General features: G+C 37.6%; 2 protein-coding genes across 2 annotated transcripts; both read right to left on the bottom strand.

Annotated features, from left to right (window-relative positions):
• Nucleotides 1–436: 436 nt before the first annotated feature.
• LOC144377125 (protocadherin beta-5-like) lies at nucleotides 437–4530 on the bottom strand. Its single transcript, XM_078046601.1, has one exon. It carries the CDS (start codon nucleotides 3748–3750, stop codon nucleotides 1402–1404), a length of 2349 nt encoding a protein of 782 aa, XP_077902727.1. The 5' UTR covers nucleotides 3751–4530; the 3' UTR covers nucleotides 437–1401.
• Nucleotides 4531–11094: 6564 nt separating this feature from the next.
• Nucleotides 11095–14240, bottom strand: LOC106144853 (protocadherin beta-4). Its single transcript, XM_013358124.4, has one exon. The coding sequence runs from the start codon at nucleotides 13988–13990 to the stop codon at nucleotides 11603–11605; it is 2388 nt and encodes a 795-aa protein (XP_013213578.4). The 5' UTR covers nucleotides 13991–14240; the 3' UTR covers nucleotides 11095–11602.
• Nucleotides 14241–14695: the final 455 nt, after the last annotated feature.

The raw sequence follows: 14695 nt of genomic DNA, 5'->3' as shown, positions 1-14695 counted from the left end.
CCAGTTTTATTGGTTTAGGGCCTACACAAACCACCCAATATTAATGTAATTCTCTCTTTGTAGGCCCCATATCTGAACAAGGTCACATTCTGAGGTAGTAGGACTTCAGATTTCATATGGCAGGGATGGGAGCTCAATTCAACCCAAAACAATTATAAATATATTAACTAATATTAAGGAAGTAAATGTTATAAGATTTTTTAAAGTATTTGAAAGTGCTAATGGACTAAAATTTAAAAAACAGACAATACCACAAGTTGACAAAAATAAGAAGGAATGGGTACATCCACACATTGTCAATAGTGTAAATGGCTCAACCAATTTGGGAAATAACCACTAACTGAATATGTGTCTACTACATGAGCAGCAATTCTACCCACCCCCCAGGTGTACATGTCCAAAAGAACTTCATATATTCATCTTGTCAAAAGATATGTACAAGAACATTCAGAGCAGTGTTATTTATAATCTTCAGACCTTACACCAAATCATATATCCATCTAGAGGATAATTAATAAATTTTGGCATACTCATAGAGTGAAGTACAATACAGCAATGAGAAGGAAATATTTAACAGCAGCAATAGGAATAAATTTCATAAATATTGAGTGAAAGCAACTAGACACAAAGCAGTTTATACTCTATTATTCCATTTATATAAATTTAAATGAGGCAAAACTATGCTGTGGAAAGTCAGCATATTGGTTTATACTTGGGTTAGCAGTGACCATAAGGAGTCCTTTGCAAAGAGTGCAGTACAAATTTTTCATTTCCTCAGGTTTCTGGTGCTATTTGCTTTGTGGAAATACACCAAGCTGAATATTATATTTTCTTTAATTAATTTGCTATACTGCAATTAAAAAGTTTATTCAAAAAACTTAGACAATGGGGCTTAGAGCTGGAAGAGAAGAGTAGATATTGTTGTATTTTTATTATGTTTCTCACATCCTGGACTTGCAATCATATATATATATATATTTTCCTTTGAAAATCATTAAAGTGAATAAAACATTTTTCCATTTAGCATAAAAATCCTTAGAGTGGGATGAAACAGAATGAGTGGGACATCAGAAAAATACATTTAAGAGTTGAATTGATTAAGACAGTTTATAATGAGAAATATTTTAAAAAAGGAAAAAATATCAGGAAAAATAAACCCATGTACAAATTTGGAATGGCAGTGTATAATAATGCAATAAAGTAAAATTCATTTTCCCCAAATCAGACAAGATAAACTTCAAATAACAAATGGAAGGCAAATCAAACCTATATCTTAAAGAGAATGTTTCCTCCATGACCTACTCAAACTTTTAATCCGAAAAATGGGTAATGATAGAGAATACCACGACTTAAAATCAGATATCTAAGGAAACCAACATACTACAGAAAATTAGCATTTTACTAGTTTTCTTCTCTAGCGCTCTGAGGAGGTAGGATTGGATATACAGGCTTCAGGAACTTGAAGTCGCTATTCCCAGAGTCTCTGGTCAAAAAAACCTCATACTGGTAGCTCTGGGACAGGGTCCCTGTACCACTGACATCCACCAAGTGGCCAGGAAAGTGACCCTCAGGCATAGAATAGACACCCTGCGAGTCCACCCTGCGCCTCCTGCACACTCTCACCACCACGAACACCAGCACAGAGAAGAGGAAGAGAGATGACACCGAAGCCAAGGCGATGACCAAGTAGACAGTGAGAGAGTCCCCCTGCGCGCGCTCTGGCGCCTCTTCAGGGAGCGGCAGGAAGGGCTGGGAGAAGCCATCCACCAGCAGCACATGCAGCGTGACACTGGCAGATAGCGGAGGCTCGCCATTGTCCTTGACCAGCACCACCAGCCTGTGCCTGGCTGCGTCGCGCTCGCTCAGCAGCCTGGTGGTGCGCACCTCGCCATTGTGTGCCCACACGCCAAACAGCCCTGGCTCCGTAGCCTTGAGCAGCTGGTATGACAGCCAGGCGTTCTGACCCGAGTCTCCGTCCACTGCCACCACTTTGGTGACCAGGTAGCCCTGCTCTGCCGCCCTGGGCACCAGCTCAGTGCAGGGCGCAGAGGCGTTCTGCATTGGGTACAGCACGAAGGGCGAGTTGTCATTGTCGTCCAGCACCACCACTCGCACCAGCGCCTGGCTGCTGAGCGCAGGAGAGCCTTGGTCTGTGGCGCCCACGCGGAACTCGAACGCCTGCAGGGCCTCGAAGTCCAGCGCCCTCAGCGCGAACAGCTGCCCATTGTCTGCGTTGATGGAGACCAGCGAGGCGAGGGGCAGGTTCAGGTCCTGGTTTGGCAGCAGCGAGTAGGTGATCTGGGCATTGGTGCCTGAGTCTCTGTCTGTGGCGCTGACACTCCCTATGTGCAGGGCGGGCTGGTTGTTCTCCTGCACCAACAGCGTGTATGACGTTTGGGAGAAGGCGGGGGCGTTGTCGTTGACGTCAGAGATGAGAACAGTTATGTTGTGCTGGGTATTCAACCTAGGTGACCCCAAGTCAGTGACTGTGATGGTGATATTGTACTCTGCTCTGCTCTCTCTGTCCAGTGGCCTCTCTGTCACCAAGGTGTAAAAGTTTTCAAATGTGGGCTTCAAGAAGAAGGGGAGATTGTTTTGTATGGAGCAAACCATCCTACCATTGTCCCCAGAATCTGGATCAGAAACGCTGAAAATGGCAACTACAGTCTCTGGGGAGTTTTCTGGGATAGAGCTGCTGAGTGTCGACATGGTTAGTTCAGGAGCATTGTCATTCACATCCACCACTTCTATGGCCACTGTGCATTTTCCTGAAAAGCCCCCACTGTCTGTGGCTACAATTTCCACGTTATAATATTGAGTTGCCTCAAAATCCAATGCCCTTTGCAGACGAATTTCTCCTGTTTTTTCGTGTATTACAAATGGTTGAGAAATTTCGTCACCTTCAAATAAAGAATAGACTACACTCCCATGAGTTCCTGCATCTAAATCTTTCGCAGAGACAACGAGAACTAAGGAGTTTATGGGACTGTTCTCAGGAACCTGTACCTCATACAGGGACTGTAAAAATTCGGGGGCATTATCATTAATGTCTACCACCTCAATGCGAACTATGACGGTTCCAGACCTGGGCGGCGCCCCACCATCCAGTGCTGTGAGGGTTAAATGAAGCTCAGACTCTTCCTCCCGGTCCAGGGCTTTGTCCAACACCAGCTCTGGGTATTTTCTGCCATCTCCGCGATTGTGAATAGCAACACGAAAATAGGAGTTGGGGCTGATTGTGTAGTTCTGAACACTGTTGCTACCCATGTCCAAGTCCTGAGCTGATTTCAAAGCAAACACAGTCCCTGGCTGGGCGCTCTCTGGGATTCTAAGGATCATTTCCCTGTCTAGGAACTCTGGAGAATGGTCATTTACATCTGTGAGTTGCACATCAACTTGAAACAACTGCACTGGGTTTTCCAGTAACAGTTGGAAATGCAATACACAGGGTTCTGTAGCCCCACACAGTACCTCCCGGTCTAGTTTTTCCTGTAGAAGTAATTTGCCGGTTTTTACATCAAGTTGCAAGAGCTGTTTGCTGCCTTTGTGATGGATTCGTGCTCCCCGAGTGGCCAGCTCCCCCACCCTGAGCCCCAGATCTTTTGCCAGGTTGGCCACAGAGTAGCCGCTTTCTGTTTCTTCTGGAATGGAATATCTAATCGCCTTAGAGTCAGCCCCCCACAAAAACAACAGTATAGCAAGAAAAATGACTTGCCTTTTCTGCGGGGGTTTTGCTAGAGCAGTCTGCATTGTTCAAATCCGTCCAGAAGGTGCAGTTCCTTCAACTCGGTATACAATCCACTCAGATGATTTGGTTAAATAATCTTGAGTTAAATGTTTCTATCTGACGTGCACTTGTAAGGATGCCTTGTCTGAAGATCTGTCTCCCGAAGCTTGCTTAAAATGCCTCCTTCATTGGGGGAGCTTCAGAGTTCTGATTTCCAGCTCAATGGCGTCTGTGGCATTGGCAGAGCCCATTTTTCCACAAGCTTAGCCTGCAGCGCCACCAGGTGTCCGTAATTACTATTGCATATAGTACTTGTCATATCATTCCAAATTGTAATAAGGCTGTGTATTAATATCCTTTTAAGTCCCTAAAATACCTTAATTGTATCTCTAAGTTATACGAAGTTCTGCAAAGTTTGCGGAGTTAACTTTCAGTGAATGAATTCTTGTAAGAACAAACCAAAATGATATATTCGTCTTTTTCATAAAGGTACCTTCATACTACATGAAGAAACTTTCTTTCTGGTTTTATAATTTGATTATATTCACAAAATACTGATAATGTATATCTACAAATTCTAAAATTTTACAAAAATTAATTTTAAGTATAATATACCTTCATAAAAGTGTGCAAGTGGTAACTGTACTACTCAGTGAATTTTAAGGATGTGGATACACTCTTATCAATAGAATGAGATTAAAAACAAAATGCTACCCAAACCCAGGCACTCCTCTCCTACCACAGTCTGATTACTAACTTTCCCCCAAACATAAGCAATATCCTGACTTTTATTGTAATTGATTTCTTTGGATTTTTTGGTACGTTATATATATATATATATATATATATATATATATATATATATATATCATCTGTCTTCTTTACTCAAAAATTTTACAAAATTTTGTAAAATTGATCTGTGTGGCATGCCATTTTGATTTGTTTTATTCTCATTGCTTTGTTCTTGTCTAATGTATAATACACCATGATATTTTATATTCTTCAGCTCATGAACATTAATGTTTTTCTAGTTTTGAGCCTTTTTTCAGTAGTATTGTTATGAACATTCTTGTAGATCTTCTGGTGGCCATGTGTTTATGCTAATTATATTTGTGTGACTTGGACTGCTGTGCATTAAGATGAATATATATATATATATATATTTAGTTTTAGGAAATACTGTGAAGAATTTTTCAAAAGTAGTTTTTCCAGTACCAATAAAGTATGAAAGTTCCAGTTGCTCCATATTTTTGTCAACATTTGATATTGTCTTTTCAATTCTAATCACTCTAGTGAGTGTATGATGATATTATATTGTAATTTCAATTTGTATCTTCCTGGTAGTTAACAAAATTATTTACATTTTCACTAGTTTATTTACCAATAGGACATACTCTTATTATTGCTTGTTCAAGTCTTTCTTCATCTTTCTTATAGGGGCATTTGCTTGTTTGCTCATTTTTGTTGTTGTTGGGAGTATCTTGTATATTGTGAATATTGGTCCTTTTTCATGTAATTCATTAAAAATATCTTCTCCCACTATTTTGTATTTTAATTTCTCTTATAGTACTATTGATCAACAACTTTCCTTAATTTAGTATAATTTGTAAATACTTTTCAGTTAGATTAGCATTTGGGGGTTCTATTTAAGTATTCACATACACAAAGGTTATAAATATATTCTCATTTTTTTGAAAGATTAATTACTATACTTTACCCATCTAAAGCCATATTTATCAAATAAATATGGTTAGAGCCAAAAATTTTCCAAATGCTTTAATACCATCTATTGAAAAGATGATCCATTCCTCATTATTTCTGAAGTGTCATCATTGTCATTAATCAGGTGATCTTTCTAAGGTCTGCTCCCAAGTTTTCAATTTTTCTGTTTATTTATCCTGCAATACCACATTATCTTAATTCAAATAGTTTTATTATGGTTTTTATTGTTTGAGAGTAAGGCTTCCACTTTTGAAATAATAGACTATTGTAAAGAAAGTTTTATTCACAGAAAAAAATGATGATAAGGTGCAGAGAATACCCCATGTTGGCTGAAAATTGTTTACAAAATCTACTTTTTAAAAAAATGCTTATAGGGTTAATAGTGATATTTTTCTCCTGATAATGGTAATTGGGGTTTTCCTCTGTTTACTTAATTAATCTGAGAGTTTGAATTTTATTAATAATTATGAAGAACCCACTTTAAGTGTTACCAATTTGCTGTTGAATCTTTGTCATCTATTTTATTCATTTCCGCTTTTATATGTGTTGCTACCTTCATTTTTCACATTTGAATTGCTGTTCCTCTTCTAGTTTCTTGTGATCAAAACTTCCATTATTGATTTCTTCTTTAATATGTGCATTTAAAGTTTTAAATTTCCAAGTTTTGTTTTGATATGTCATTTCTTTACTTTCTTATTACCCAGGTCAAACTGTTTGGAAATATCTGTTGTGATTTCTTCTTTGAATCATGGGTTTTGTCATTTAATTTTGAAGCATTTGGAGATTTCTTATAATATTTTAATTTCTGACTTATTCTGCTACAGTCACAAAAGCATGCTGAGTCACTTCAATTCCTTTTATTAAATATGAGGCTTGTTTTATGATCTAGAATATAGACAATTTTCATATTTCATATGCATGTAAGAAGAAAATATGTTTTAGTGTGTTATGTATATCAGTATATTTGAGTATTGTGTGTTGTTCAGCACTTCAGTGTTCATATGTGTGTTTCTATTTTGTCTTCTTATTCTGTTAAGAATGGAGAGAGTGATTTGAAGTCTCCTGATATGGTTATGGTTTGTCTACTTGTGTTTGTATTCTTACATCTTGACTTTTTATATTTTGTAGTCACCCTAAAGAGAAATATTCAATTTGTGGCTTCACATATTTCTGATATATTTCTTTGCCTTTTTATTATTATGAAACAGCTGTCTCCAACACTAGTAATGAATCTTTTCTTAAAGTCTCAGTGCTTGTGTACTTATATTTTAATATTTTAATGGAGATCTACTGTACAGTAGCTTCACTTCTTTAATTGGGGTATGTTAATTTTATATTATTTATCCAAAACCCATTCCGAGATCCTGATCCAAAGGGCCTTAGATAGCTGCCAGTAAATTATTTTAATTGCATCTTAAAGTTAACAAGTACTGTTATGAAATAATCAATCTAATGCTAAATAAAGACTTTAGAATGCTCAAAAGAGTCTCCTTTGACTTATGTGAATATAGCTACACTAAATTCATTTTGGCCAGTGTTTGCATTAAAACCTCCTCCCATTTTTAATTGATTCCTTTTAGTTATACATGAGATTAGAATCCATTTTGACATAATTATAAAAGCATGGACTGTATCTTGTAATTCAGTCTCACTAATTCCCCCTCCCTTCCCCTCTCCCACCCCTGCTCCCTTTCCTGTATTCTACTGATCTTTCTGCAATTTATCCATAGTTTTTTAAAATTGATTTCTTCTGGATGTACATGATGTTGAGATTTGCTGTGCCTTGTCGCATTTTTTAACTTTCAATCTTTTTTTCTATCTATCTCACACATACAAATTTATTTAATAGCATATATTTGAGTTTTCTTAAGTCTAGTCTGACAATTATGATATTTAATTGAATTACTCAATCCAAGTATAATTAATATAATGTATAATATCATTTAATCTATGCTTAAAATCTAATTATTTTTCCACTACCCCTAAGGTTTTGTTCTTTGGATTATTGAAATACACGTTATCTTTTAAAAATTTCCTTCACGTCTTTTCTTGGTTAATTTTTTTTTACAGGATACATTTCTTATCTACAAGAACCTACCACAAATTGTTTCTACATTCATGAGATAATGCTTGGAACCTTAGAAATCTCTAATTCTATACCTGTAAATTGGTGTTTTTGCTATTATGAATTTAAAAGTCATATATTTTAAATGCTTTAAGAAACTACTATGATTGCCTACTATAATCAACATTAGATCAATACTCACTTATATTTACCCTTCCTTTCTCTTTTTTTTCTTCCTTTAATTCTGTGATCCATTTAGGACTCTCTTCCTTTTGCAGATTAAATTTTATCTGTACTATCCAGTATCTCTTTTAGTGCAGATGTGACTGATTAATTCTCTCAGTTTTTGTTTGTTTGAAACCAAAACATATTAGAATATACTTTTGATGGTTATGTTTACTGGTAATAGAATTCTAGTCTGGTAATAATTTTCTTCCAGGTCTTCAACCATTAACCCATTGCCTTTCTGTTTCATTGACTTATGTTAAAAAGGTCTCCATTTTACTTATGCATCTTTAAAAGTAATAGATTATTTTTATATGGTTGCTTTAAATACTTTTTAGTTTGTCTTGAGCAAATTTCCTACAATATGCCTATTGTGCTTTGTTTTTTATTAATCCTAATAAATAAATAAATAAATTTGAAGGGTGACCACTTTTCTTAATCTTGTCATTATCTGTTTAAATATTGTTTCTTATCCACTTTTGTGCTCTCTTATCCTAGGAATCCAATAAGTATGTTTGAGTTTTTCCTTATATCCCAAATTCAAGTAGTGTCCTTTCTATATTTTTCATTATTTTTTGTTTGAATTCATATGTTTCATATTGACCTATCTTGCATGCACTGATACTGTATTACTCAATGTCAATGACATTAAACTATATAGTTTTATAGCAGGCATTATATCATTCAATTGTAGAATTAATTTCCATTTTACATTTTCAATTTTTGGGTGAAATTCTCTTTATATCTATTTTCTCCATTGTTCCTTATTTTTAGTACATTAGCCATACTTGTTTTAATTGTTTATCAACTAATTATAATATCTATATTATCCCTGCATTGGAGGGGTTATGTTTTTGCTCTATTTTATCCAGTTGTGTGTTTATGTGTGTCCATGTATACATAAACAGGCACATGCATCTACTAATTTTATACTGAACTTTGGATATTTATGTGAAGAAAACTGTTCAGAATCAAGATGATATTATCTTCCTCCAGGAAGAGGCCACTTTTTCTTCTGGGAGATTGACAGAACCGTTCCAAACAAACTGTCTTAATCAAAACAGGCATGGGTTCAATCAAGATTCTTTGAAGTGGCCTGGAATTGTAGCTCAGTAGAGTGCTTATCTTTCATGCATGAGACACTGGGTTCAATCCTCAGCACCACATAGAAATAAATAAATAAAAATCAAGTATTATCTCCATCTACAACTAAATTTTAAAAAAGATTCTTTGAAGTCTTGATAAACATCTAGCCCTTCAGAATTTTCAGTGGAGAATTTAGTATATCCTCTATAGTCTCTTTCTATGGAAATCCCAAACTCTAACCTTCCTATAGCAAGAAAAACTTTACTCTGATTTTGAAGAATTTTCCACTTAATATTTTAGTGTCCTCTAAGCTGCTCTGGGCTCGACAAGTTCCCTGAGAGGAAGCTGATCCTGAGCTTGAATACTCCAGTCTTCCAAAGGCTACTGAAGTTACTGTGTTCCCAACAAAAAGGCTGTTGTTAGTTTTCAGATTTACCCAATTTCTTGGGAGGGAAATTGATTGTAGGATTTAGTTCTCCTCCCCAGAGATATTCCTTCTCAAAAAATCATAGTCCATTCAGGTCTTATTGTATCTATTGTATCATCTGTTGCTATAATAAATGATTTTTTAATCATGGTCAGTTTTGATGGTTGTTTTATGCTTCCAAAGAGTACATCTAATCTGGAAGCAGAACCAGTAAATACATTCATGTTTTAACCTCACACTTTAAAAATATTTTTTGTAACTTTTTATCATAAAAGAAGAGGGGATCTTAAATTTGTACGGGTCACACTGACTTCAGTTGAATTTCTGCCCTCCAAATAGCACATGTTAAACTCACTAAAGACAACAGCCTAAAAACAACAGAGAAGAAATTATAAAAGATGCATTTGTAAGAAGCAATGAAGAAAAAAAGCATATTGAAACGGGTGTCATTGTCAAGATATTAGCCTCCATTCTCTTAGTTTTGTAACAGTAAAATTAGTATATTTTCATATGCCATGCATGTTGTGGATATTATTTGAATCATAGTCACTACTAAATCCTAGTGACTGAATTTCATGTTGATCTTTTCTACATTCTGTGTTGTCCTCTATCAAGTAAGGAATGGTTCAAACTTTATAAATATACACAGGAATGAAGTGCATTCTGGATGATCATTTGTCCAGTCTCCTTTGTGTGATCAGACAGATTGGACATTTGAAATATAAACTTGAACTTTCATGATCTTAAAATATATTCATGAAAACTTCAACCAGAAATATTACTTGTCATACATAAAAGTTATTCATTTAAATTGGTGATAATAAATAAGGAAAACAATATTAAAGTTAACTATCATATTTATGTCTTATATATGTTTGTGTTTAATTCTGTTCTCATTTTTATCTCTTCCTCACTTCAACTTTTCACCTGAATAATGGCTAAAAACTATATTTCAAGAATGACTTAAATGCAGTAATTTTCCTTTCTTATTATATCCTCAGTGAAATTATTAATTCAGGGAAAAGTACAAGTCCTTAATCTCCAATAAAATGATACTTCTGATTTTAAAATATTAGATTATAAAATAAGCTTTTTAACTGCTTATTTTCTGCCAGAAGCACAATGAGGTTGTCTTATATTTATATAAGTTTAACCAGTTAGGAATCACATAACTCACTAGGCTTATTGAATAAAACTTAGAGCTATTATAATTCAGATAAATTCATTACTGTTCAAGCTACTCAAGAACAAAAATAATACTTAGTTCATACAAATGCAAATTTGGTATCATTGAAAAATTAATTTGTCACATCAAAGAACAAAACTGAAGATAATTAAACATCAAAAAGAAGTCATTAGGTTGTGATAAAGACTGTTCATATCTACAAAGTGCAAAATCTATGATCAGCCAAAAAGAACTAAACAGGAAAGCCAAAATGCAGAATTTTCCTGATTTTTGAAAAGGGGAGAGAAACTGCAGGAAAACCAAAGGAAACACACAGAGTAAATTCCACTTGGTCATCTATTTATAAAGCAAAAGGACAAGGAGATGTATGAGGCCCTCAAGAATCTTGAATTCTTTGGAGGAATTTAGGGCATAATTCAGACTCTGAGATTATTCTTTGAATATGATTATGTGAAGCAGTGATTTAACAGTTTTATGTAGTAAAGGGGGATGGCAAATTATATGATAGTCTCCTTTTAGTTTATCTTAAATAACAATCATTTAAAAATTTTAAATCTTAGTATCTATGGAACACTTTCAATGTTTTAGGTAAGTAGCAACCAAATAAAATATCAATGTCTTGCATATGTGGTGCTCACAACAGGAAAAGGCCACACTTTTGTGTATTAATATTTTAATGAAATATAATGTTGACATGCAATTTGAGAAAAACAAGTAGGCTAGGTTTTTTGCTCATGGTACTAATTGGGCTTAACCTGGTAGTATAGCAAACCATTCATTTTTTCAAGGCTAATACTGTAGTATTGAAAGATAATCTTATATGTTAAAGATGGGTACCACAAATACATGGAAATTCAAGATTTCATACAAGCCTCTAAATGGGTCATAAAATTCATTAAGAATTTCATTAAAATAAAATGTTTTGTGTACCTGATTAACTTACAGTAATGAAAAATGAACCATTAAGATCAAATATAGAGAAAATATATATCTCCTATGCCTAAAAATGCTAAGAATAATGTCAATAAAAGGAAAAAATTTAGAACTATCAAGAATACACATAGGTTTGGAATAGTGGTTAGAATACTTTACTAGCACTAGAATTACTAAAGACAAAGAAATTGCAATAGTAGTTGCAAAATTAGTGAGAATGAAATACAACAATTAGCTGAATACAAAACTATTTCTGCAGGGGGAATTTTCCTTAACTTCTCTCCCAGCGTGCTCAACCAAGAGGTTTGGGAATATTGGCTTCAGGAATTTGAACTCACCAGACCCAGAGTCTCCAGCCAGACACACCTCATACTGGTAGCTCTGAGACAGTGTCCCTGTGCCACTGACATCCACCAGGTGTCCAGGAAGGTGGCCCTCAGGCACAGAAAAGACACCCAGCGGCACCGCCCTGCGCCTCCTGCACAGCCTCACAACCACAAACACCAGCACAGAGAAGAGGAAGAGAGATGACACCGAAGCCAAGGCGATGACCAAGTAGACAGTGAGCGAGTCCCCCTGCGCACGCTCGGGCGCCACTTCAGGGAGCGGCAGGTAGGGCTGGGAGAAGCCATCCACCAGCAGCACGTGCAGCGTGACACTGGCAGACAGCGGAGGCTCGCCATTGTCCTTGACCAGCACCACCAGCCTGTGCCTGGCCGCGTCGCGCTCGCTCAGCAGCCTGGCAGTGCGCACCTCGCCATTGTGCGCCCACACGCCAAACAGCCCTGGCTCCGTGGCCTTGAGCAGCTGGTATGACAGCCAGGCGTTCTGGCCCGAGTCTCCATCCACCGCCACCACCTTGGTGACCAGGTAGCCCTGCTCTGCCGCCCTGGGTACCAGCTCTGTGCAGGGAGCAGAGGCGTTCTGCATTGGGTACAGCACGAAGGGCGAGTTGTCATTGTCGTCCAGCACCACCACTCGCACCAGCGCCTGGCTGCTGAGCGCGGGAGAGCCTTGGTCTGTGGCGCCCACGTGGAACTCGAATGCCTGCAGGGCCTCGAAGTCCAGCGCCCTCAGCGCGAACAGCTGCCCATTGTCTGCGTTGATGGAGACCAGCGAGGCGAGGGGCAGGTGCGGGTCTTGGGTTGGCAGCAGCGAGTAGGTGATCTGGGCATTGGTGCCTGAGTCTCTGTCTGTGGCACTGACACTGCCTATGTGCAGGGCGGGGCTGTTGTTCTCTCGCACCAACAGCGTGTATGACGTTTGGGAGAAGGCAGGGGCGTTGTCGTTGACGTCAGAGACGAGGATGTTTATGCTGTGCTTGGTTTTTAGCCTGGGCGTCCCCAAGTCGGTGACTGTGATGGTGATGTTGTATTCTGCTCTGCTCTCTCTGTCCAGCGGGCTCTCTGTCACCAGGGTGTAAAAGTTCTTGAATGTCGGTTTTAGAATGAAGGGCACATTATCTGGAATAGAGCAAGTCATCTTTCCATTGTCTCCAGAATCTCTGTCTCGAACTCGGAAGATAGAAACCACCGTCTCAGGAGCATTTTCTGGGATGGAGCTGGCGAGTGACGATATGGTAAGTTCTGGGGCATTGTCATTCACGTCCACCACCTCTATAAACACAGTGCCTTTTCCAGAAAGGCCTCCTCCATCTATAGCCTCAATTTCCACGAGATAAGATTTAATTTTTTCAAAATCCAATTTCTTCCTCAGTCGGATTTCCCCTGTGATTTCATTTATTGAGAAAGTTTGCTTAATCTCATCAGATGGTTGGAACAAGCTATAGGAAACACTACCAAAATTTCCAGCATCTGCATCCCTAGCTAAGACACTGAGGATTGAGGAATCTAAGGGGCTGTTCTCCAGGACCTGCACCTCATATGGGGTATGCACAAACTCGGGAGCATTGTCATTGACGTCCATGATCAGGATTCGAACTGTGATTGTTCCAGATCTAGGTGGAGAGCCACCGTCCAGAGCCATGAGGGTTAAGCTGAATTCAGGCTGCTCCTCTCTATCCAGGGCTTTGTCTTGTACCAGGTCTGGGTATTTCTTGCCCTCACTGTGATTTCGTGTAAGGATGTGAAAATGAGAATTGGGACTGATGGTGTATTTTTGAAGCCCATTGCTACCCACATCCAAATCCTGGGCTACTTTCAATGGAAATAGAGTCCCTGGCTGGCTGTTTTCTGGTATTTTCAAGTGCACTTCCCCATCAGTGAATGCTGGAGAGTGGTCATTTATGTCCTGGATCCATAATTCTCCCTGAAAAATTTGCACTGGCATTTCCAGCAAGACATGGAAATACAGTACACACTGTTCAATAGGGCCACACAGCTCTTCCCGGTCTAATGTCTCCCTGAGAAGCAAATCTCCAGTCTGAGGATCCAACAGCAAATGCTGTTTGTCATCATCAGACACAACTCGAGCAGACCGGGCAGCCAGTTCCCCAGTTCCCAGGCCCAGGTCCTTGGTCAGATGGGCTACAAAGGAGCGGATCTCTGTTTCCTCCTGTATAAAATAACGAAGAGGCTCCGTGCGACCCTGAGACATGAACACCATAAAAATAAAGACCATCACTTGCCTGTTTGCTTGAATTCTTTCCAGCTTCTCCATGTTGGAGTCGGATTGCTTATATCCAATCCCTTCACCAATCACAGAAAAACTTGAGACCTTCAGTTCTAATTTCTTGCGTGCAGGAATCCTTACAAAGTTGTTTGTAGTCTCAAATTGATTTAGAATATCTCTGTCCAAACCTCCTGGTAATTCCGTATTTTTTGCAAAGCTTCTTACACGTTGATTTATTTAACATTACGTTTTACAATACGAAGAATCGCGAGCTTTTTTAGGGCGCTTTTTGTATTCACATTCTTAGCCTGCAGCGCCACCCTGTGTCTTGATTGAGAAATATTCAAGTCAGAACACCTTAGGGAAGTTTCCAAATGAAATTCATTTTTTAAAAAGTAAAGTGTTGTGGTTTTTTTTTTTGTCATTCCTTTAAATTCTAAAATTGATAGTGTTTTTCTCTAGAGCACGAACTAGGATAATTGTGAGCATAAAACAATAGGATATCTCAGTCTTCTTCTCACATCAGTGTGGTTTCAAATAACTCCATTTCACCCTTTGTGTAATCTAGCCAGGGGAAATAAGTTCTTATAAAAATGGCAATTTAATTCATAATATTTATATCTGTTTATTTCCAATAACCTGAGGACTTTGTGGTGATGTGAAGATTTAAGATGTTTGTATCATATGATTCTAAAGAAGGACTATATTTCAAAGTTCTATTTTTTTCACACTGGCATGCAAATAGTAATACAG

Source organism: Ictidomys tridecemlineatus, chromosome 1 (genome assembly GCF_052094955.1).
Source record: "Ictidomys tridecemlineatus isolate mIctTri1 chromosome 1, mIctTri1.hap1, whole genome shotgun sequence".
Classification (NCBI taxonomy): Eukaryota; Metazoa; Chordata; class Mammalia; order Rodentia; family Sciuridae; genus Ictidomys; species Ictidomys tridecemlineatus.
This window is presented reverse-complemented; position numbering and strand designations above follow the sequence as displayed.